Consider the following 24,672-nt stretch of genomic DNA (forward strand, 5'->3'; position numbering starts at 1 on the left):
CGTTGCCGTACGTCACATTTGCTTACAATTCTTCGCGCCATGACACTGCCGGTTACAATCAATTTTTTCTGCTGTTTGGCCGAGAACCAACATTGCCTCTAGACACCATAATACCGTCCCCTGGAGTACCGACCAGTGAATATGCCATGGACGCTATCCCTCTGGCCGCTCACGCACGCGAAATCACCCTTACTCACCTTGTGACCTTTCAAGAGAAGCGACGGCGTTTGTTTGACTAACGACACCGCGACGTACACTTTCCGCCCAGTTCTTTGGTCTTGCTCTGGTCTCCAACCCGTCAAGTTGGCTTGTCAGAAAATCTTCTTACTCGGTACACAGGTCCATATCGACTCCTTCATGTAGGTACTCTTGTAACATATGAAATTGGTCATTCCACCTCGTCGCCTTCATATGCCCAACAGGCTACCGATATTGTACATGTTGCGCGCTTGAAGCCCTACAACCCTCCTTGTAACGTTGACGATTAGGTGCACCGAGACAGCGCTTGTGTCGCCGGGAGTTTTGCTACATGCATGTATATTGATATTCTAGGGGCCGACGCGTGTGCGTTCCAGACGAGAAAGACAAAGTGCTGTCTCCGCTCGATCACTGGTGAACCGGTCACGCCATTACCGCTACCACTGGTTTTGAATACTGCTAATCCTCAGCCTCGTCGATACGGCGTATCTTCTTATATATATATATATATTGTAGCGAAGCCTCCGAACTCTGAAATGGGTCGAACTCACGAGTACCTTCTAGTGGGGCTATCCAACAAGAACGCGCTGAGAGTCCGTGCTTGGCCGTTACTGTCGCCATTGTGTATACTCGCTGTCTGCCCGCTAATAAACGCCATAACAATATATATATATATATAAATATATATATATATATATATATATATATATATATATATATATATATATATATATATATATATATATATATATATATATATATATATATATATATATATATATATATATATATTTATATATATATATATATATACATATATATATATATATATATATATATATATATATATATATATATATATATATATATATATATATATATGAGATCTAACAGACAGTAATGCCAAGGAATGTACAGGGGAAGTTATTAGAACCAATTGAATGCAAATAAGAAGAAAGAAAAGTGGATGAAAAAATAACCAGCCGTGAGCAGGAATCGAACCTACGACTTTCGAATAACATCGTTCGATGCTTCGAACGCGTTATTCGAAGGTCGTAGGTTCGATTCCTGCTCACGGCTGGTTATTTTTTCATCCACTTTTCTTTCTTCTTATTTACATTCAATTGGGCGCACGTTAAAGAACCCCAGGTGGTCAAAATTTCCGGAGCCCTCCACTACGGCGTCTCTCATAATCATATGGTGGTTTTGGGACGTTAAACCCCACAAATCATCATTATTTACATTCAATGGGTTCTAATAACTTCCCCTGTACCCCTGTACATTCCTTGGCATTACTGTCTGTTAGATCTCGTTAAATATTGTGTTAAAACACGGAAAAACGAGCCCTTAGGTATGCACTTCTTTCCCTTATTATATATATATATATATATATATATATATATATATATATATATATATATATATATATATATATATATATATATATATATATATATATATATGTATATATATATATATATATATATATATGTATATATATATATATATATATATATATATATATATATATATATATATATATATATATATATATATATATATATATATATATATATATATATATATATATATATATGTGTGTGTGTGTGTGTGTGTGTGTGTGTGTGTGTGTGTGTGTGTGTGTGTGTGTGTGTGTGTGTGTGTTACGAAGTCTTGGTTTGGAAGACCTATATTAAGTCCGAGGAACCAGCAGCCGACAGCTGAGATGAATGAACCAAGATGATGATGCTACGTGACAACGATGAGGATGCATGAGCAACACACAATAATAATGATAATGTACAGATGAAGAGGATTGGTATACTGAATGCCCACACAAATTCCCCCCACGTGAAAGCGGCCAGCCTGGCCGCGGCAAGTCAAGGGGACAAAGAACGTCGCATGAAGGGCTTCATACGCGAGACATGGACGACCTAAGTATATCGATAATGGTGATCTGCTGGGGCTACAAGTGGCGTCACGCGATAATTCACTGGTGAAGTTTCTTCAAGAACTGTGTACGGCCCGATAAACCGTGGCTGGAATTTTTCGCACAAACCAGGTGTGTGAATAGGCGTCAAAAGGAGCACTTCGTCTCCAGGTTGAAAGGATACAGCACGATGCGATTCATCATAAACCAGCTTTCTGTCTTGATGTCGGGCTTCAGTGTTTATACGAGCACGTTGGCGGCTCTCTGCGAGCCGTAAAACGTATTCATCTGAAGAGGATGGAGGTGGATCCGCGTGGCAGGTAAAGAAAGAGACGTCCAGGAAAGAAGTAGGGGAGCGTCCATAAACTGGGTAAAATGGTGAGTAGCCGGTTGTCCGCTGAATGGCCGTATTGTAGGCGAAAGTGACGAATGGTCGAACTACATCCCAGTTCTTGTGGTCTGGTTGAATGTACGCGGCGATCATGTCAGCAAGAGTGCGGTGGAATCGCTCAGTGATGCCGTTAGTTTGAGGATGATAACTAGAGGAAGTCTTGTGAGTTGTGCCAGAGGCGTGAAGAAGTTAGTTCACTAGTTGTGAAAGGAAGGCCCTTCCCCGGTCACTGAGCAATGCACGTGGAACACCATGACGCACTATAATGACTCGGAGGATGAAATCGGCAATTTCAGAACCTGAACCGGTAGTGACGGATGCCGTCTTGGCGTAGCACGTCAAAAGGTCAACGGCTGTTACTATTCATCGGTTTCCAGCAGCACTGACTGGAAGGGGGCCATAAAGATCGATGCCTACAACTTCAAATGGTGTGGCTGGGCACGGAAGAGGCTTTAGTGTACCTGTTGGAGCAGATGTGGGTAGTTTTCTACCTTGGCAGGTAGTGCAGGACCCGACGTACCGAGCTACACTAGTGGTAATACCTGGCCAATAAAACCGACTTCGAAGGCGATCGTAAATTTTATGGTAACCAAGGTGACCAGCAGTCGGATGGTCATGAAGTGCACTGAGGACTTCGGACCAAAGCGATCGGGGTAGAACGGGAACCCAGCGCTGACCGTCAGCATGGTGAATTTCGCGGTACAGCACCGAGTTGTCCATCTTAAACTGCGAGAGTTGGCGACGGAGCCTCGCATCAGGTGGACGGGAACTGCCAGTGAGGTAGCCTATAATACGTCGACAGTATGGGTCAGCCAGCTGTAGAGAAAAAAAATTGTGGGGGTCGTCCGAAGGCAGCTGGTTCGTAGAGGCGAGAGAGGAAACCGCCGTAGACGTGGACTCCGAGGGTGTGTTGTGGAAAGCGATTGCGGAAACGCACTAAAACAAACGTTGTCACTCGCATCGCTCGCTTCACGTCGCATAACCTCTCGTATCTGCCTCCTTCACACATTCTTTTACTTTAGCAGGTCGGGACACCCTCTCCTAAAACACCCATTAAGAACGTCCTCTCGCCTGTCCCATACGCACCCTCTGACGACCATTTAATTCCGGACGACGGCGATGAGCAGTTCATTTTCCCCCATGCCGTAACACTGTGGAATGCACTGCCAGATAACATTGTTTCTTGCAGGGACCGCTCAACATTTCCCGAAAAACTAACTCTTTTCCGAAATCTAAATACGATGTCCTAACAGCACATTAACTATTGTGTTTAAAATTGTTCTACTGAACTTCCAGAATTTATTTATCACCTATTATATTTTTATTTTTTGTTATGCGTGTTATTTTCCGCTTGTGTTCTTTATTTGCTCATTCATTGTAATCAGTGTGTACCCTCATATTGTTCCATTGCTTAGGAACTTACAACCTAGATGTACGACCCCCCCCCCTCCCCTTATGTAATGCCTTCGGGCCCTTAAGGTTGAATAAATGAAATGAAATGAAATGAAGCGCTGAGTGGAGCCGCTGGTAGTGGGCAGCGAGAAAGAGCAACGGCGTCGCTATGCTTTCTGCCACACTTGTATACGATGCCGAAATCATACTCTTGTAGGCGTAGAATCCAGCGGCCGAGGCGTCCCGACAAGTTCTTGAGTGTCGAAAGCCAACATAAAGCGTGGTGGTCGTTCACAATGGTGAAAAGGCGGCCGCGCAGATAACGACGAAATTTCTGCACTGACCAAACGATGGCGAGGCACTCCTGCTCGGTGACCGTGTGGTTCCTCTCGGCTGCGGAGAGGTCACGGCTGGCGCACGCAACGACTCACTCTCGCGAAGAGCTGTCGCGCTGCAGGAGCACGGCTCCTAAACCATAGCCGCTAGCGTCTGTATGCAGGAAAGTCGGTGCACCATCGTGAAAATGAGAAAGTACAGGGTTGGTCGTGAGAGCACTCTTCAACCTGTCGAAAGCCGATTCACATTCCTGAGACCAATGAAAGGGCGTACCAGAAGCAAGTAGCTTATGGAGGGGTGCGGCTATGGAGGCAAAGTTTTGTATGAATCGCTGAAAGTAAGAGGCGAGACCAAGGAAACTTCGGAAATCTTTCGGTTTGTCAGGGCGAGGAAAGCGAAGCACCGCAGCCGTTTTCTCAGGGTCTGGACGAATTCCGTCCTTGCCCACAACATGACCGAGGACCTTGTTAGATCTGCTGGCGAAATGGCACTTCTTGGTGTTAATTTGAAGACCAGCGCCCGCAAGGCAAGTCAGGACCTCGTCTAAGTGTTGCAGATGTTGTGAAAACGTCGATGAAAAGACAACAATGTCATCGAGGTAACATAGGCAAGTCTTTCATTTCAGGCCACGCAGGACGGTGTCAACCAAGCGCTCAAAAGTTGCGGGCCAGTTGCATAGACCAAACGGCATAACATTGAATTCGTGTAGGCCGTGCGGGGTTGCAAACGGAGTTTTTTCTTTATCATCTTCGTGCATGGGGATTAGCCAATAGCCGGAACGCAAGTCAAGGCTTGAAAAGAATTCAGCACCTTGTAAGAAATTGAGGGCGTCGTCGATACGTGGCATGGGGTATACGTCCTTCCTAGTTATCTTATTGAGGGCTCGGTAATCGACGCAAAATCGTTTGGAATCGTCTTTTTTTACGCACCAGAACCACTGGAGACGACCAAAGACTGGTTGAGGGTCGGATTATCTCCCGTTGCTGCATATCGTCTCCGTTGTCTTCAATGACTTTTTGTTCGACTAGAGAGACGTGGTACGGACGGCGATGCACAATGAATGTTCCGTCGGCCTGAATACGATGTGCTGTTGCAGTTGTCTGGCCCAGGCTGGATGAATGAACGTCAATAGAGTTTGCACGCTTTTGCAACAAATCAAGCAGCTGCTGCTTCTGCGAGTCTGCCAAGTCCTTGTTGATGGCTGCTGTAAAGGCCGAGGAAGCAGCGTGATCTCCAGGATGGCCTTTAGAGGACGCAGGGGTAAGAGGAACGACGCACACAGGCTGCAGATCGGCAACGCAGGCGACAGTAGTGCCCCGCGGCAGTAAAATTCTATCTGGTGTGGTGTTCATAGCAGCGAGGACAGCTGGTTCATTGTTGAAGCGAGCCCCACCTGATGCGAGAGCTATGCCTTTATTAAGGCAACGGGGCGATGGAGTGACCAAAATGTTACCAGAGTCGACGTCGTTGGACAAAACTGTGACTAATTGATGTTCGTGTGGTGATAACTCGATGTCTACAGCAGCGATGAGTCAAAGTGGCCTGTAGGTTTCGTCACTGGGCAAGTGGTCTGTGTCAGTAAGATGGACGACACGTTGTGCACAACAAATAGCCGCGGAAGCAGATGAAAGAAAGTACCGGCCTAAAATGAGTTCGTGGGAGCACCGGGATAGCACAGCGAATTCTATATGATGAAGAATGTCGTCGATTAGCACACGGGCAGTACAGACAGCGGAAGGGCGAATCATTGTTTCCTGGGCTGTAGCCAGTGTTAGTCTATCATAAAGCGTCGTGACTTTTCGAAGACGGGTGCACAAATTAGCACGAATAATAGAAAACCCAGCCCCAGTGTCCACCAAAGCATCAACGTCCACTCTCTCAACTATGACTGCAATTATATTGTAAGGGCGCGCTGGAGCAATTGGAGTCCTGTGTTGGAATTCAGTTTGCCCTTTAAAAACTGCATCGCTTACTTTTCCGGACGCCGATCAGAAATGAGGGAAGCAGGCTGAAGAGGAGAAGAGGAGCGACGGTAGGGCGATGGTGAACGGTGTCGGGTTGATCGATGACTACTGCGCAGTTCACCGGATGCTGGTGGAGATGGAGACTGACGCGGCAGTGACGAATAACGACGGCCCTGGTACAAGGCTCCTGTGGTATAGTCCCGTTCACGTATGTCGTACCCTCGGTGTTCATCTTGTTGGCGCTTGCGGCAAAAGCGTAAAATGTGACCACGATAGCCGCAATAATAGCACGTAGGGCGAGTCGATCGATAAGGAGGGTAGTAGTTTGTGTTAGATGCGCCGGGAGAGAGAGCAGTGAGAGGGACAGATGATGGCTCAGGCATCGGTGATGAAAAGCTCGTGGGAAAGCTTGTGGGAGGTGCGGCAGCAACCGACGCGTACGTTCGTGGCGGCGACGTTGAGCTGACGGTGCCTCATGGTGCAGCGACGGCATTCGAGAACGATGGGAGAGTACGAGCGACAGTGGGCTGCAGGTGGGCCATGTGGGTCATGGACGTGAATTCCTCCCTGATGACTTCCCGCAATGACGTTGAAGAAGACTGAATGGGACACACTGAAGGTAGTGTGAATCCCATTGATTCTAATTCTTCGCGTATAATCACCCTTATTGTGTCTCGTAGGTTTGGATCTGCCGTAATACGGGCTGCGGCACTGTCCGGTTGTAGGCGCATAAACTCAAGTTCTTCGAGGCACTGACAGGTTGTCGCAACGTTAGCAACGGTAGCCGGATTCTGGATTGCAAGGGCAATGAATGCGACGGGTGCAATGCCCTTAAGAAGCTGGCGTACCTTGTCTGACTCTGTCATTGGGGGGTCAACCCGGCGGCAAAGTGAAAGGACATCCTCGATGTAGGATGTATACGACTCCCCGAACTGCTGTTTCCGAGTCCCGAGAGCTTTCTTTGTGAGGGCTGAACGAACAGCCGGTGTGCCAAGGACATGGCGAAGCTGATCTTTGAAGGCTGACTAGTCGGGGATGTCGATGAAGCGGTTGAGAAACCACGTCTTCGCGACACCCGTGAGGTAGAATGAGACGTGAGCGAGTTTGTAGATGTTATCCCCCCGGTTAGCAGCGCCGACACGTTTGAAATCGTCTAGCCATTCCTACACATCTTCCCCGCGAAAACCAGCGAAGGGGTGGGGCTCACGCTGGAGGCTGTTAACGACGTGAGAAGGCGCGGCACGCAGTGGCGGAGTGGGACTGGCTGCAGCACCGACCTCTTCTTGGTGCGACATATTTCCGGACACCTGGCCCAAGCGGTGACCTGAACGTAGCTCCAGGGGGTAGAGTGGTCGAAAGGATGACGGGGGATCTAACAGCACGCTGCATCACGTATGAAGTCTTGGTTTGGAAGACCTTTATTAGGCCCGAGGAACCGGCAGCCGATAGCTGAGATGAACGAACCAAGATGATAATGCTACGTGACATCGATGAGGATGCGTGAGCAACACATGATAATGGTGATAATGTACAGATGAAGAGGATTGGTATAGTAAATGCCCACAATATTTATATATATATATATATATATATATATATATATATATATATATATAACATGAAGTATGAGCCAGCCCACGTCACCCGTTCGTCGTAGCCTCATATAAATAAATAAATAAATAAATAAATATATATATATATATATATATATATATATATATATATATATATATATATATATATATATATATATATATATATATATATATATATATATATATATATATATATATATATATATATATATATATATATATGTGTGTGAAGCTACGACGAATGCGTGACGTGGGCTGGCTCATACTTCATGTTTATTCCATTGTGACTTCTTCCTCATCTTCTACCCTCAATCACTGCCTTCCTACTTCACAGGATTCCCCCTCCCCCCGAAAGAATGCTCTACAAAGTATGAAGGATGAACAAGTGGTGTCTCAGCATAGAAAAAAAATATCACGAAGTTGAGTAATTCCATGTAACACGGCAGTGCCATGCACTTGCACAAAAACGTTCACAGGAAAGGCAGTCCAGTGACACCTAGGAGACCTCAGGTGGGCGAGGTTGGTTGTTGCGTTCTGGAGAGCATAGCCATGCATGCGACATAGAAAATGATGATGACACAGCCTGGATAGTAGCGAAAAACGAACAAGGTTGGGAGTCCTTGTAGCGTTGGTAGGTTGGATGTCTCATGCGTTGGATTCTGAGTCGTGGCTGCGGCAGATGCATTGTATCTAGAATGCGTGCTTTTTGAGAGATGTGTGCTGACACATGTGTGCTGGTGGCGTGCAAGAAGTGGTTTCGTGTCTTTCTGGGCGTTTTTTTGTGGTGTTGTCATCTGTGTAACCGCAGGCGCAGACAGCGTTTGTGGCAACGTTCATTTATCCGGAACCATCCTACTTCTTCAAATGGCCCTTAGATAAAAGTCTAAAAGTCCTGATTTTGTTTATGTAGTTCAAGTTGTGAGTGTGCTGTTGTTGAAGTTTTCGTTCATCGTCCTTATTTAGTGTGGTGATGGCGCTGAGCAAATCGCGGGTGGTCATTGTCATTGAATAAGGAGACGCTGTCGGTAGTCCCAGCGTTATTTACGTTGGGATACAAGCATAATTTGTGTCAAGGAAAGCAGTAAATACATTTTCGTTTTCATCAGCAAGACTTGCATTCAATGGTGATTGCGTAATGTTTCGGCTTTGGGTTGGTCCAGTTCCCGAGGATGACATCACCGCAAACACGGCTGGGCGTGGTTCCGATCCTGTATGTGTGTTTCTTTGCGGGAGAATTGAGCTAGGCGTTCCTGAAGTACAAACGCTTTCGGAATGGCAGTGGCTTGACAAAGTATGCCAGGTCATCTACCATGAATACGGCGTCCTTATAAGACAAGTGGTGAGCGATAGGGGCGTTTGAAGAACCGCGTGAGGAAAACCCAGGTAGCGGACCACGTATGCGAGACGAAGAGTGAAGGGCATCAGTAGTGTGAGCGACGTCTCGTCTGTTGGTGCGACGACTTCGGAAATGCCGACTTTCGTGCAGAAAGGAGATGCGCTTGATCGTTGAGTTTTTCCTGAAATACGCTTGGTCGCCTGTCAGTGTACTCATGTTCCACTTTGTGTTGTGGCAGTGATCGATTCATGCTGGGCGTCCATAAGCTTGAGGACTGTTTGTGAAATCGACAAGTGAGTGCGATTGCCTGTGGATGGTTGGTTTTAAGGCAGACTTCGTCATAGTTGTCATTGTATTCTTGAAAAAGGATGGTCATTTCTTCTCTAATCTTTTTCCATGACTCGTCGTTTTGAAATATGTGGGTGAGGTAGATTTTGAAAGCCTCACCGGAGACGTAGTCGTTAAAGTTGATGATCATCTCCAGTTCCGACCAGGACGCAGCGGCGGCATGGAGCTCGAATAGGTTGAACCAGTCCTATACAGGTCCATCGTCCGCTGATCCGGTGTACTTGGGGATGTCAAGGTCAGCTGATGGTGCTGTCATGATGCTGGTCATGGTGTGCAGTTGTGATGCACTTGTGTGGTCCACGTTCGGTCACTGCATCTTGCTCAGGTCTTCGATGATGATGGCTGGTTGATGAAGTGGCTGCCAGGTCTTCATCCTGTTGACTCGTGTGACGCTACGATGAATGGGCGACGGGGCCTGGCTCATACTTGTTGTTGTTGTTTCCTGTGCAATTGGCTCGTACCCAAAGGAGAGGATTGGCCGATTATAAGGTGAATTTGCCCGATACTTTCAGCATTGCGTCGTTCTACAAAACGTTTGTAATTAAATTTTGATTTGAAATACCAATTGCGAATTTGCAGAAAAATATAGAGAAAAATAGTGAGACTGTAATTTAGCAAGAAAATCGTTTAGTCGCAGTGATGTATTCCTGAACGGCGAATAAAACTTCCCTGTGGCTGAAACATAGTGTAGAGGCTCCAAATGAAAGAAGATAGGTTGTGATAATTACAATCCCTGTCTTTGGAGAGGTGGTGCTAGTATGCTTTGCTTAAATAAATCGAAACGGCGACAATGTAATAAAAAATGATCGTTTCCTCTTGATTACAGTAAATGCACATAGGGGAATTCAATATACCTGATCTATGCAAGTAAAAATTGAGGGAAGTAACGCGGTCACAAAATTTTGTGATGACAACTTCCATAATCCTTGAATTAGGCAGTTCACTGCGCCAGGAAAATAACAAGTGGTTGTATTCCGGAGAAGCCATCAGTGCAGGGTCTGATAAATTTTGCCTGATCTTAAAGTGTGCGAAATCACGCCACCGTACTGTGTACTGTACGAGGGAAAATAGGAATGATGGGTGTCGAAAGCGATGCCTTCGCAATAGAATCAGCTGTTTCGTATAACAACAAACCTTTGTGCCCTGGTGCCCAGAATAAAGGAACACTTCGGAGATGACAGGGAGCCAATGATTTAAAAAGTTTCAGTATGGGTGAGCGACCGGGTGCGGACAGAGAAAAGCATACCGATAATGAATCAGTCATGACTGCTACAACTGGAACGGAAATATTCACCTTTCGCAAAGCTAACATTACTGTCATAAATTCAGCCAGAAAAACAAGAAAATCTGGTAAGCTCAGTGAAAATGACCAATCAAGTACGGGGCAAATATTACAACGCCTGATTTTTCATCTGATTGCGATGCGTCCGTTTCAATAATGACATTTGTTTGCAGAGTACTTAAATGGTCCTGAAATAAACCATTTAAAATGCTTGTAGGTATAAGCTTAGCGTGAATTGGGAAAATATCATGATAAACACTTTCTGGAGAAATTTGTTGCTCAGTTAAAGGAACCAGATCACGAACTTGTACATTTAGAGGCTCAAGTAACGAATGAACAAATACTATTTGTGGTTTGTGAAATCTGGGCCAATGCACGGAGAATAATAGGTCAGGATTGGAAATAAAAATAATTTGTTCAGCGTTGAACGGTGCTTCACATAGTCGTAAAAAGGTCTGCACAGTAAGAATGTTAAAGCGACATAATAAGGGTTGGTATTCGTGCTTCAAGGTATAACATTGTATTTGCAATATACTTTGGAAGTCCTAAGCAGAGCCTTAAAGCCTCTCTTTCCAATAGAACGAGCGGCCGATGTTTGTAGGCTGGCGCACCAGAAAAAAAAATGCAGCCAAACTCCAACACAGGTCGGACATACATTTTATATATAATCAAAAAAGTCTTCCTTTTTATACCTGATATAGAATTGCTCAACCTCCACAATACGCCCATCGCGCGTACTGCTTTTGTCGCGATGTATTCAATGTGAGGGCGCCGATTGAGATGTTCGTTATACATAACTCCAAGATATTTCAATGATTGTACTTGTGGGATACCTGAACCTTGTAATTATTAGATATGTGCACGGGATCTTGGACAGGAAAAACGAGAATGGCACATTTACTGGTATTCAGGTTCAACATCAATCCACCCAGCCAATGTTCTATTTCATTTAGATATGCTTGCAACATAGTGTAAAGACAGTGGAAGTCATGTGTCGTAGCAAACAAATCAATGTCATCGGCATAAACATAGGTTTTCACGTCTGGCTGAACAGGGATGGTACTAAGCAATATGTTGAATAATACCGGGGAAAGTACTGGCCCCTGAGGTACACATCGGGTTTGCTTGTGCTTACGGGAAGAGAAACCGCCTTGATAACAATAGAATTATCTTCTACTTAAAAATTCCGTCACCCATGCTACTATATAAGGTGGAAGTCCATGACTCCATAAATGATTAATCAAGGTAGAATACTCTACACTATCATATGCTTTACATATGTCGAACGTTACTAAAGCCGCAAACTGCTTTTTGTGACGGGCAATATAAATATGATTTTTGAGATCTACATGTGCATGCCATATAGAATATCCAGATCTAAGGCCACTTTGGGATGAACTCAACAGTAGTTTCTCGTTAATAAACCTAATTATACGACCATGAAGTACCCTTTCAATATGTTTTACTACACTAGAAGATAAGGCTATCGGTCGTATATTGTCTAAATTATAGTCTGCCCCTGTTTCTTAAGCAATATGGTATAATTTTCGCAATCTTCCATTGAGAAGGGATCCATGCTCTTCTAAGGGAATAATTTACGAGACCTAAAAGATCATTCGGATATTCCCTGTGTAGTATTTTTAGCACTGTATTTGTTATTACATCAGGGCCTAGTGCTGCATTTGGCAATCTTTCCATAGCCTGATTTAATTCGGAAGTCAATATTTCTGTGTAGTCATAGATGGCTGTTGTGTAAGCCAAATTAGGAATACGCGTTGGGAACCTGTTTTCTAATTGTTCAGCCAATTTATTTAACGATTCCTGTAGTTCCTGTAATGTGTGAACTACTGAGTCAACGTTTCCAGGAATAGGGGTCTTATTCCTACCACGATGAAAATTGAATAAAGCACGTTTGTTATTTGATTTCGACAGGTACTCAAAATGTTCTAGGTCATATTGCTCTTTTGCTCGCGATACAGTGCGTTTGAATGTTGCCACAATAAACTGATAATCCTTCCAATTTTTGGACTCTGATTACATGTCTTTTCAATGCAGCTTTTCTTCTTCTATAGTCTCGAATGCACTCATTATTCCACCATCTCCTTGGTTGGGCTTTTTTGGTTGACGACGAAGCAATTACAAATTCTGAAGTGTTCTTGGAAAGTTTTAGAGCGAAACAAGCATTTCTGCCGAGATCTTCATTTTGACCACTGGACACTGCCCTAATGTTGGAACGCAAGCAGTCTTTAAATTTTTTTTTGTAATTTATCAATGTTTTCTTTGTGCTTTCAATCGATTTCCCAGCACATGAGATTTCAAAGTAAACCGAAAGATGGTCACTGTTTCAAGAGGAATCAATTGTTTTTCAAGACTTTATCGAAACACTCGAGCTTCAAAACGTAAGATCTAATACCGATCGTGTCCGTCCGCGAATAAATGTAGGCTGTCTTTCATTTAGGCAGGTAAGGTTTTTATTAATCATCCAATCCCACAGAAGAGTACCAGAATGATCTGTTCGAAATCTGTCTGGTGATTTTAAATCCCCAGACAGAAAGAAATCATTTTTGAAATTAGCTAAGGCAGTATCTAATTGTTGAGTATTATGCAAACCCGTAGAAAAATATGCGTTTATAAGTGAAAAAGGAAATAATGAAAGGAAAAAGTGATATATATATATATATATATATATATATATATATATATATATATATATATATATATATATATATATATATATATATATATATATTGTTAGGAATTCGCTGTGTCGCGATGGTAGCGGTGGCGAAGAGCGGCCGAGCAGTCGAGCGGACTTCGCTGATGCCTTTGCCCGAAAGCGAAGCAGGGAGGCAATCCGTTTTGAAAACAGCAACAAGAAGGAGCGTTTACTATAGCAGGTTGTCGTTTGTACAGAGCCGGCCAGCACGCCAACGTCGGCTGCGGCAAATCCTCTAAACATGGGGCCGGCACGGCCTTAAATAACGTTTTGGTCTTTTCTGCGAGACCAGTTCCCTGGAACGGCACAGTGGCTCGGCTGAGGAGACGCAGCCATACCCGGAACTGCAAGGTGGTTCGGCGGAGGAAGCGACGTTATCCCCGGAACTGCACGGTTCTCCTGTACGGAAGGCGGCGCTGGGAGGGGGGAGTCAGTTTGTCGGAACAGTGCTCGATCTCGTGAGACGTGCTCCAGAACGAGGAAAATGTCTGTGGCATAACAGCACCCCCGCCACCAGACAATGCATCCGGAGTTTCGAGCCGTCAGCGCGGCTCGGAAGGAGGGATGCTGGTGGTTGACCGTTGGTAGCCGTTCCGCTCTCTCCACCCGTTGAGACTTCCATAGGCCTGCAGAGGTTCACTGGAACGACGGAGTCGAACACAAAGCCGAACCACTCTGGCCAAAGCAAACACTCTCCAAATGCTGATCGATTCGCCAGACCAGCAGAAACCAAATGTTTCCTCGAGATTACGCTGGGCTAACAAATAGCATCACGAGCAACAGATCTCGGGAGGAATACACAATGCGGACACACCTTTAGCTAAGTGTCAGTGCATGACACCACTAAACCAAACAGAATTTTTTTTTGTTTTCAAGCGATTCTCAATTGTGATTTAGGTAGATTCTGGACGATCGAAGCTTCTGAGGATTGCTCAATTAAGCACCAAAACTACAAATTAGTACGCCAAGCAATCCTGAATCACGCACATTGGCTTCGCCTGCAAGCATAAGATTGTCAAACTTGACAAAGTTCGTCCTCCTACAAGCTCTCACTTCAATGGGGTCAGCCAATTATCATCAAAACAAGAGAAAACATGCTTGAAAAGTAAGACAATAAGAATGAAAATTATAAAATAAGAATGAAAATTGCGTGCGTTATTCAAAACAAAGTTAACCTACACTGACGTGCGCACTAACACGTAATGCCAAACGCAGATGGTATTTTAAACACGGGCTTTTACGCAATGTTCTCTGTTAAGATAAAACACACTAACTGTTACCTTTCGAAATATTATGAAAATAAAATTAATCAAACAAACATATCAATGTCAGCTTCTTCTATGAGAAGGAAAGTCAAACTTGCAAAAATTCAGACGCATTCCTTGCTCAACGGCTGACGACAAAACTAGAAAAATATTTTTCAAAGCTGATTACAATATTCATTCTTAGTAATGGAAATACGGGGGCCCTCTCAGACGAACTCTGGGGAGTCGCGCACTCCATAGCTTTCGAGGGATCCGGTCTTGACAAAGGCACAACGAACAAAGCTGTTTGCCGATCTCGGTAGCAGCAACTTTTGACGTACAGCCGCTTAACTCGAACAAGGGGGCATCTGCACTGCATGGTTTAGCCCGCCAGTTCGACCAGTCACCCATTTGCCACGGTGGGGAACAACCGCTTGTGTTACAGCTCAAGCGCTCGCAACGTTTCGTCACCTGCTTGCATCTACGTGGCAGTGAAAAGGATGAGACCAAGCGAATATTTTGGCGTCGGCTTTTTCTTGAAGTTCCTTTCTTCGTGACGCGCTTCGCGTTTAATCTAGATCTCAGCAGCGACCTCAACTTCAACTGTTTCTTACTGAGCTTTGTCCTGACCTCAGCCCTGATATTGAGTATGTCCTCTAGAGAGCCATGGCGTTTAGCTACTTTGGCAGGCTTGGCGTTATTCGGCTGTGCCTTATGTTTTCGCCGGCGATTCTGCCTAACGAAATTGATCACCGTGCTCAGAGCACAGGTATTCAGACTCGCAAGTATGCTGCCTTCACTTTGTGGAGTCACAGCTCCAGACTGGTTAGTTAGCTTTTCCTCGGGCCCGTTGCTAGCTGTGTCTGCTTGCGACAGAACAGGATTCCCTATGTCTTTAAGGCTAACCATCTCGACTGAAGGTGTCTCTTTAGTTCGTGAGGGTTCTCTCTCCCTTTCCATGATAACCCATGTTCCCAGGCCTTCGTAGTCTGCCTCCTGCTCTATTTGACGCGATTCATCATGATCACGTGCGCTGTGAAGCGGCTCCGTCTCTTGCGCTTTATGGTGCACCTCGGCGTCCTTAGCTATGCGATGGGCCTCGGCCCCTAACTCCTCGCGATACACCTCAGCGTCTGGCTCTATCCGACGCACTTCAGCGGCTTGCGCATAGCAACGTGCCTCAGCCTCTTGCGCTTTCCTTCTGTCCTCATGATCTAACACTTTCCGGCGAGCGTCATCATCAAGCGCTACTCGACGGACCTCAGCCTCCATCGCTTTACGGCGTGCCTCATCCTCACGCTCTTTTCGGCGGCCGTCATCCTTTAGCGCCCTTCGTGGCGCTTCAGCCTTGTCTTCATCGCTCCGACTTTCCTCGTCAGCATGACTTGAAAGAAAAAAAAATATCTTATCACGGCATATCTAACATGACTGAAGTTTCCTGCTTCCTCGAAGGGTAAGCAATTCAAAACATGCGCGATCTTGCGTGGCAACAGCGTGGCGAGCTTCTCCCCCCAAAGGTCGCGGCTAACACCAACATTACAGCAGGCAACTTCAAAATCATCAAGAAAATGCGCAATGTTCTCGCCTGTCTGAAAATTGTGGAGCTGGTATTTCGCTCGCTCCCATTTAAGCGCTTGTATTTTAAGATCAAGCTCTTTCATACTGACTCTCCTTTTTCGACTCTCCTCGGCTTGCCACTGCTCGTGACTTCTAGCCGCTCGCTCTTCGGCCTTCTGCTGTTCGTGCTTTTGAGCTTCGAGCTCTCCGCGGCTTTTCTCGACCTTCTTCTTTTGCTCAAAAACGAGCTCCCAAAACTCGTCAGCCTCCTCGGCCGTCACATTCTCTGCCCGCATCACCTCAAGAATCGCTTCCCTTGTTTTAGCGGACCCGGCGGAAATCCCCATGGCTCCACAAATTTCAAGGAAGTCCTGCACCAGGTACTGCTCCATCGTGATCTCGTCCCTCGTGATGCTCTACTACTGATATTCACCGTACTCTAAAACTAATCTCGTGGTTTAAAGTAGGTGAATATTAAATTATAACCACCAAAACAAAACGAAACAAATCAAAACACTCTCCTAACATCTGCCTGTGCTAAAGAGGTCTGGCGAAATGAACAGTAAACGTTGGGCACTCACCCAACCAAAGTAGCTGACGATGGTCCAACTCGTGGCTGCCGTCGAACAGTGGCAGGCCTTCAGGGATCCGGTCCAACTTGCCAATGTTGACATCCGGGGTTGCTTGTCCCAGCTTGCCAAACGATGAGAACAGGGTAGCGTATACCGGCGTATCCAAACGCTGATATCAGGTCGGTCGTGCTCGAGTTTCCAGGGGTCTGATCAGGCGTGCCAAACGTAAGATATCGTATCCCGAAGCTGCCAACCACTGTTAGGAATTTGCTGTGTCGCGATGGTAGCGGTGGCGAAGAGCGGCGAGCAGTCGAGCGCACTTCGCTGATGCCTTTGCCCGAAGGCGAAGCAGGGAGGCAATCCGTTTTGAAAACAGAAACAAAAAGGAGCGTTTACTGTAGCAGGTTGTCGTTTGTAGAGAGCCGGCCAGCACGAACACGTCAGCTGGAGAAAATCCTCTAAACATGGGGCCCACACGACCTTAAATAACGTTTTGGTCTTTTCTGCGAGACCAGTTTCCTGGAACGGCACAGTGGCTCGGCTGAGGAGACGCAGCCATACCCGGAACTGCAAGGTGGTTCGTTGGAGGAAGCGACGTTATCCCCGGAACTGCACGGTTCTCCTGCAAGGAAGGCGGCGCTGGGAGGGGAGAGTGCTCCCGAACGAGGAAAATGTCTGTGGGATAACACACACACACACACACACACACACACACACACACACACACACACACATACACACACACACACACACACACACACACACACACATATATATATATATATATATATATATATATATATATATATATATATATATATATATATATATATATATATATATATATATATATATATATATATATATATATATATATATATATATATATATATATATATAAAGCTGCTGGTGAGGATCACGTAACATCAGATCTGCTGAAAGATGGAGGACAGATTGTGTTAGAAAAACTAGCCACCCTGTTTACGAGGTGTCTCCTGACGGGAAGGGTACCAGAGTCTTGGAAGAACGCTAACATCATCTTAATACATAAGAAAGGAGATGCCAAGGACTTGAAGAATTACAGGCCGATCAGCTTGCTCTCTGTAGTATACAAGCTATTTACAAAAGTAATTGCTAACAGAGTCAAGAAAACATTAGAATTCAATCAACCAAAGGAACAAGCAGGATTTCGAACAGGCTACTCAACAATTGACCACATTCATACTATCAATCAGGTAATAGAGAAATGCTCAGAGTATAACCAACCACTATACATAGCCATCATAGATTACGAGAAGGCGTTTGATTCAGTAGAAATACCAGCCGTCATGCAGACACTGCGGAATCAGAGTGTAGATGAAGTATATATAAACATTCTGGAAGAAATTTACAGGGGATCAACTGCTACCATAGTGCTTCATAAAGAAAGCAACAGAATACCAATCAAGAAGGGTGTAAGGCAGGGGGACACAATCTCCCCAATGCTATTTACCGCGTGCTTATAGGAGGTTTTCAGAAGCCTAGAATGGGAACAGTTAGGTATAAGAGTTAATAGAAAATACCTTAGTAACCTGCGCTTCGCCGATGACATTGCATTGCTGAGTAACTCAGGGGACGAATTGCAACTCCTGATTACGGAGTTAGACAAGGAGAGCAGAAAGGTAGGTCTTAAAATTAATCTGCAGAAAACGAAAGTAATGTACAACAACCTCGGAAAGGAGCAGCGCTTCGAGATAGGTAATAGTGCACTTGAAGTTGTAAAAAACTATGTCTACTTAGGGCAAGTAATAACCGCTGAGCCTAACCACGAGATTGAAGTTACTAGAAGAATAGGAATGGGGTGGAGCACAATCGGCAAGCACTCTCAGATTATGACAGGTAGATTACCACTATCCCTCAAGAGGAAGGTATATAACAGCTGTATCTTGCCGGTACTTAGCTACGGAGCAGAAACCTGGAGACTTACAAAGAGGGTTCAACTTAAATTGAGGACGACGCAGCGAGCAATGGAAAGAAAAATGGTAGGTGTAACCTTAAGAGACAAGAAGACAGCAGAGTGGATTAGGGGACAAACGGGGGTTAAGGATATCATAGTTGAAATAAAGAAGAAAAAATGGACATGGGCCGGGCATGTAGCGCGTAGACAGGATAACCGCTGGTCATTAAGGGTAACTAACTGGATTACCAGAGAAGGGAAGCGGGTTAGGGGGAGACAGAAGGTGAGGTGGGCAGATGAGATTAAGAAGTTTGCAGGTATAAATTGGCAGCAGCAAGCACAGGACCGGGTTAACTGGCGGAACATGGGAGAGGCCTTTGTCCTGCAGTGGACGTAGTCAGGCTGATGATATATATATATATATATATATATATAGAGTCTAGTAGATCCTCCGTGAGCGGTCACAACGTGGTTTATTTCGACGTTTCGGCCTAGAGTCTGGCCTTCATCAGGAATAAAGATACAGTTTGTCGGTGCTCAGCTTTATACAATCTCAAATCAGAGGGCAAGGAAAGAGGGAAAAAAAGGAAAGAAAAAAAAAGAGAAAAATAATATACGGTGGACGCCCCTCGGGTGCCCCTCTTCCACTTTTCCTTCCACTTCCCCCCTCATCTCTCTCCCCCCTCTCCCCTTCACCTTTCTGATGTCAGTGGTCTGTGTATGTTTCCGTTCACTAGCGCATTCCTCCCGATCAGACGGCCCCTCCTGGCACTGGCGGTTCGGTGTGGGGCAAAAAAGAGCTTTTCAGGGAGTCCTAAACCTTTAACTACTCGGGGTCCCGTAAGCAATTCGTCGTAGAAGGACGGGGGCCGCGTATTGTGGCAGAGGCTGGTCAGCCCGGCTCCTGCCACAATACGGCTTCTCCACATATACCAAATTTGGTATTACGCGACGTCAATGAATGACGAAATATGACTGGTGCAAGCATGATAATCCTGACACGCGTGTAATGTAATAACACGACAATATACCACGCTCATAGCGTGCTCGCGGCTGTTTCGCTAGCTCCACACATACTAAATTTGGTATCGCGTGACGCGAATGGATGACGAAGGTAAACGACACATCCAAACATGGTAATCATGACAAGAAAGTCATGTACGGCATCATTTACCTTCACCTCATATTGTTGTGCTGATATTAAAGTGACATATCAACCTTTCTCATGCGTGCTTCGCATATCATCGATTCCCACTGTACTTGGGATCTGCCTTTTTTTTTTCTCAGTTCGCACTGAACCGATCCAAAAAGATCACAGCATATTCATGGAGTGAATGATGATGAGTGAGGCGAAGCGCCCGACTGTCCTTTCCTCCCTCCCTCCGTCCGCCCATCTGTCTGTCTGTCTGTCTGTCTGTCTGTCTGTCTGTCTGTCTGTCTGTCTGTCTGTCTGTCTGTCTGTCTGTCTGTCTGTCTGTCTGTCTGTCTGTCTGTCTGTCTGTCTGTCTGTCCGATACTGCCGGTTACGCTACACGCAGGACAAGGTTAGACTAAGAGGAGCTTCGCCCCTTAAGTTCTGATGGAATGATGCTCTTCAAACTCACAACTTCGAGCTCCTCACTGGAATATCTTATGGCACCGTTTGAGGGGCCCCTTGAAAAACACACTTGCTCTGCGTTTTTTTTTTTAAATAAAGAGCCCCAGGTGGTCGAAATTTCCGGCACCCATCACTATGGCGTCTCTCATGTTCATATGGTGGTTTTGGGACGTTAAATACCAATCAATTTCCTTTCTTTAAATTCGGAGCATTAGTTAGTTACATGATGTCAGGCTTCGTGCGTCAGCGTTGTGCACATACCCACTGCGCATGCTCGTGACTCGCATATGACTGGGGGTATGACGTGGGCATATGACGTGGGGATGTGGGGACGTTTCGTTCACATGACGTGTTGCAAAACTGGTATAGCATGACATGATTGCATGGCGAACACAAACGACAGACCCTACCATGGAAATCATGAAATGCGTGTCATGTAACAACATGACTACATGCCACGCTCATGATGCACTCGTGGCCGTTTCGCTAGCGTCACATATACCACATTTGGTGTTACGGTACGTGAAAGGATGACGAAGGTTTGTAACTGGTGTAAACATGATAGTCATGAGATGCGTGTCATGTAACAACATGACTACATGCCATGCTCATGATGCGATGGCGGCCATTTTGGTATCTTCACTTATGCTGAATTTGGTATTATGGGACATGATTGAATGACGATGGTATGAGACTGGTGCGAACATGATAAACCTGAGATGCGTGTCATGTAACAAATTGGCTACATGCCATGCACATGATGCGATGGCGGATATGACTCATGCTACGCTCATGTTGTGCTCGCTTCCGTTTCGCTAGGTTCACACGTACCAATTTGGTATTGCGTGACTCAAACGAATGACATAGGTAAATAACACATCCAAACATAATAATCACGACATTCGCGTCATGTAACAACATGACTACATGCCACGCTGATCATGCGCTCGCGGCCGTCTTGCTAGTTTCAGATACGCCAAATTTGGTATTACGTGACGCCTATGGTTGACGACGGTATGTGGCTGGAGCAAACATGATAATCATGAGATGCGTGTCATGTGAGAACGTGACTACATGCCACAGTTTTGGCGCCAATACTTCTCGACAGGACGTGGTGCGCGTGCTCGCCGGCGTTCATTTCGTCACGTCACGTCGGCGTTGTCCCGCCAGGTGCTGGTCCTGCCATATACTCGCACGCCGCGCTGCGTCGCTTTGATGCATGCGCGTTTCAGCGCGTCCAGCGTCCTTCCATCAGGAAAAGAGGGAGACGCAGTGTTCTCTGGGTGACGCATCGGCGCGAAATGCAGCTTGTCGCATTTCGCGCCGCTTGCCTTCGGGCCGCGCCGACCGACGCTGGTCGCGCTTGGCGTGAGAATATAAAGTGCTCGCGTTTTGCTAACTCTGTGCTCAGCGTGCGCGCGCGTCAACGCTACAACGGAGTATATTGGTTCCTTCATGATGCGCTCACGGCCGTTTTGCTAGCTCCATATATAAGCACCTCCCACTGGCTAGAGGGAGCAGCGTTGCTCTGACTGCCCCGTCTTAAAGTTTACGACATCCACCGTTAGGTGCACGCAGAAAAGAGACGCGTGCTCGCGTCCCCAATGTATACCGGGCACAATCCGCCGACAGGGGCAGGGCGCGAGGGGCTCACGTTGCGTTCCATTTTCACCGAAGCCTTCTGAAGGTTTCTTTTTTTATCAACTAGGCTATGTATTCTGTCGCTACAGTCAGCCTAAAAAACTCGACTGAACGATGCCTGTACCGAATTTGGTGTTACGTGTAGTGAATGGATGATGAAATATATGACTAGTGCAAACATGATAATCCTGACACGCGTGTCATGTAAGATCATGACAAGATACCACACTTATAGCGGGCTCGCAGTCGTTTCGTTAGCTCCCAAATACTTACTTTGGTATCCCGTACGTGACGTCAATAGATGACGAAGGTAAACGACACATCCAAACATGATAATTATCACACTGAAGCCATGTACGGCATAATTTACCTCCACCTCGTAACTTCAAGCTGATTTTAAAGTGGCATGTCAACCTTTCTCATTCGTGCTTCTCATATCATCTATTCCCGCTGTACAGGGGATCTGCCTTTTTTTTTCGTTATATTGAATACCTAATAAATGCTCGCTCCTTTATCGGAGGAGTACCAAAGATTGACGCCTTTGAACGTTCCTTACTAATAGAGTCCAACGTAACGTAAAATGGACATGGTTAAAAGGGCGCAACCTGGTACGAGGTAAATACCTACACTATGTTTTATTTATTCTTACAGGAGCATGTGCAGCGGGTGTTGTTGGACTGAAAATGCCACGATACTGCCTTTTTGGAGACACTGTCAACACGGCTTCCAGAATGGAATCAAACGGACTGCGTGAGTATGCTCAATAGAGACATCCGGTAACATGGAGCACTATGTTTTGTTAAACTGCCTATTTTTTGAAGTGCCAATTGTGATCTTTTTTGAAAGTGCCTATTTTTGTGTAACTGACCATATTTTGGGAAAGCACCTTTGTTGCCTGGCGAGCCCCGAACGTTGTCACACACAGGTCCCGTTAATTAGGGAGGCGATCGCCGGGCTAATTCCAAGGGCCGAAGTATCAGCCCCCCGAACCGCACCACGAAAGCGTGGACAATTTAGAAGTGGTCCTTTTTGGCGCGCCAGCGGACGCCGGCTGTGGCCCAAAGAACAAGTCAGAGCCGAGAGTTGATAAACAAACAAAATTGTATTCTCAACAATGGCAGATCGAAAAAAATACACAAGAATGCACACTCCACAATAGTTGCATACAATATGTCACCAATCAAACAACGTACTACACAGTACAATCAGCCACACTCGAAACAATGGACACAGACAACAATACGCTCCACAATGCAGTCGCATGCATTGAACAACCAAGACACTTAAAGACTAAAGAGATAAAAAACCTATTCAGTCCAAAGTTCTTTTAACAAAAGTCTGGATGATACTCTTTCGAGAATCACTCACTCAAAGTCCAGCGTTGTTGTCGTTCCGCTGCCCCTGAAGTTTCTCTTCCAGGAAACCTCGCGTCTTCAGTTGGCCTCTCTCCAAGCTTCAAACTTCTTCGCCGGAAACACGTCGGCTTCACACACGCAGCTGTTGCCACGCGTCCTCGCTCGATAGCGGTAGACACACGCTCTTGCCTGTAGCTCGAGCCTTCACCCCTCAGGTGGAAATCATCCTCTTCTCCTGCTTTGTCTCCACGGACAAAACCTTCGCCGACAGCACGGCGCAATCCCTATGCGCTCTGGCACTAACTTCCGTCTTCTCCTTCATCTCTCGTCTCGGCTGCTCGATTAAATACCTTCCGCGCGAGATTTCAGAAGGTTCTCGTCATTTTGTCGGCGCGATACGCAGCGAAGCCTGGGGAGAGGGCGAGACGGTTCGAATGCCCTCCGCGTCGGATGACTCAACTCGGCATGACCATGCCTCTTTCGTTCTAGAAATTTCGCGGGCTTGCTCGGCCGCCCATGTGGGGGGAGGAGGTTCGTCGGCGAAGCCACGCTTCCGAGGGGAGAGCGCGCGCCCGGGGAGCTTTGGATGTTTGTTTTCTTATTTTTCTTTTGACCTCCCGGCGTCCCTCCCGCGCGTTATCGCAAGAATTTGGCGGCGCGCCCATTTTTAGCGCTCGTTCTGTGACACTGCCCCCACTTTAAGAATATTATCTCATAATATTCGCAACCACACAAACGAGCGCGAACAGTCACCACACTCTCAAAGACTGTAACATAGTCCGTCGCTCATGACAGGTCACATTCACAATATATCACTCAATACGATTGGACATTACAATTCAATCTCACACACATGAAATATAACCGCAGGTACATGAGTACAACGCTTCATCACACATTCCAAACAATACAAACGTACAAAGTTCTGTCTTTACAACAATTATACAACACTATTCATCACATCACCGTAAAAAACATTTTGATTCACTCGACATACAGTTGTGACACAGGATAACAAAACACAACACATTGAGGCTCAACACAGACAAACGCATTCCAATTTGACCTCAGCACTTATCCTGAGTACTTCGAGCAGCGCTTGCGCCCTTTTTTGCAGTACTCGCTCGACTTCTTGTTTTTCCTAGTTCTTTTTCGGTGAGCCCTTTCCAACGACGGTATCTGAGGCGGCGTCTCAGCCATCGTTGTCTCTTCCGACACTGCTAGCGGGTCATGACGCTCAACCGATCCTGTCCGGTTATTCACCCGCTTGTTCATGTCCCGA

The 24,672-nt window shown here is 45.8% G+C and overlaps 1 protein-coding gene across 1 annotated transcript in view; it reads left to right on the plus strand.

Annotated features, from left to right (window-relative positions):
* Positions 1-24,672, plus strand: part of LOC119171523 (atrial natriuretic peptide receptor 1) — a 770,478-nt gene that overhangs the window by 683,635 nt on the left and 62,171 nt on the right. The window contains exon 19 of the mRNA XM_075892139.1: positions 22,687-22,785. Within this exon, the coding sequence (XP_075748254.1) occupies positions 22,687-22,785 (99 nt within the window). The remainder of the gene's footprint in view (positions 1-22,686; positions 22,786-24,672) is intronic.

The sequence above is a fragment of the Rhipicephalus microplus genome, chromosome 4 (genome assembly GCF_043290135.1).
Source record: "Rhipicephalus microplus isolate Deutch F79 chromosome 4, USDA_Rmic, whole genome shotgun sequence".
Classification (NCBI taxonomy): domain Eukaryota; kingdom Metazoa; phylum Arthropoda; class Arachnida; order Ixodida; family Ixodidae; genus Rhipicephalus; species Rhipicephalus microplus.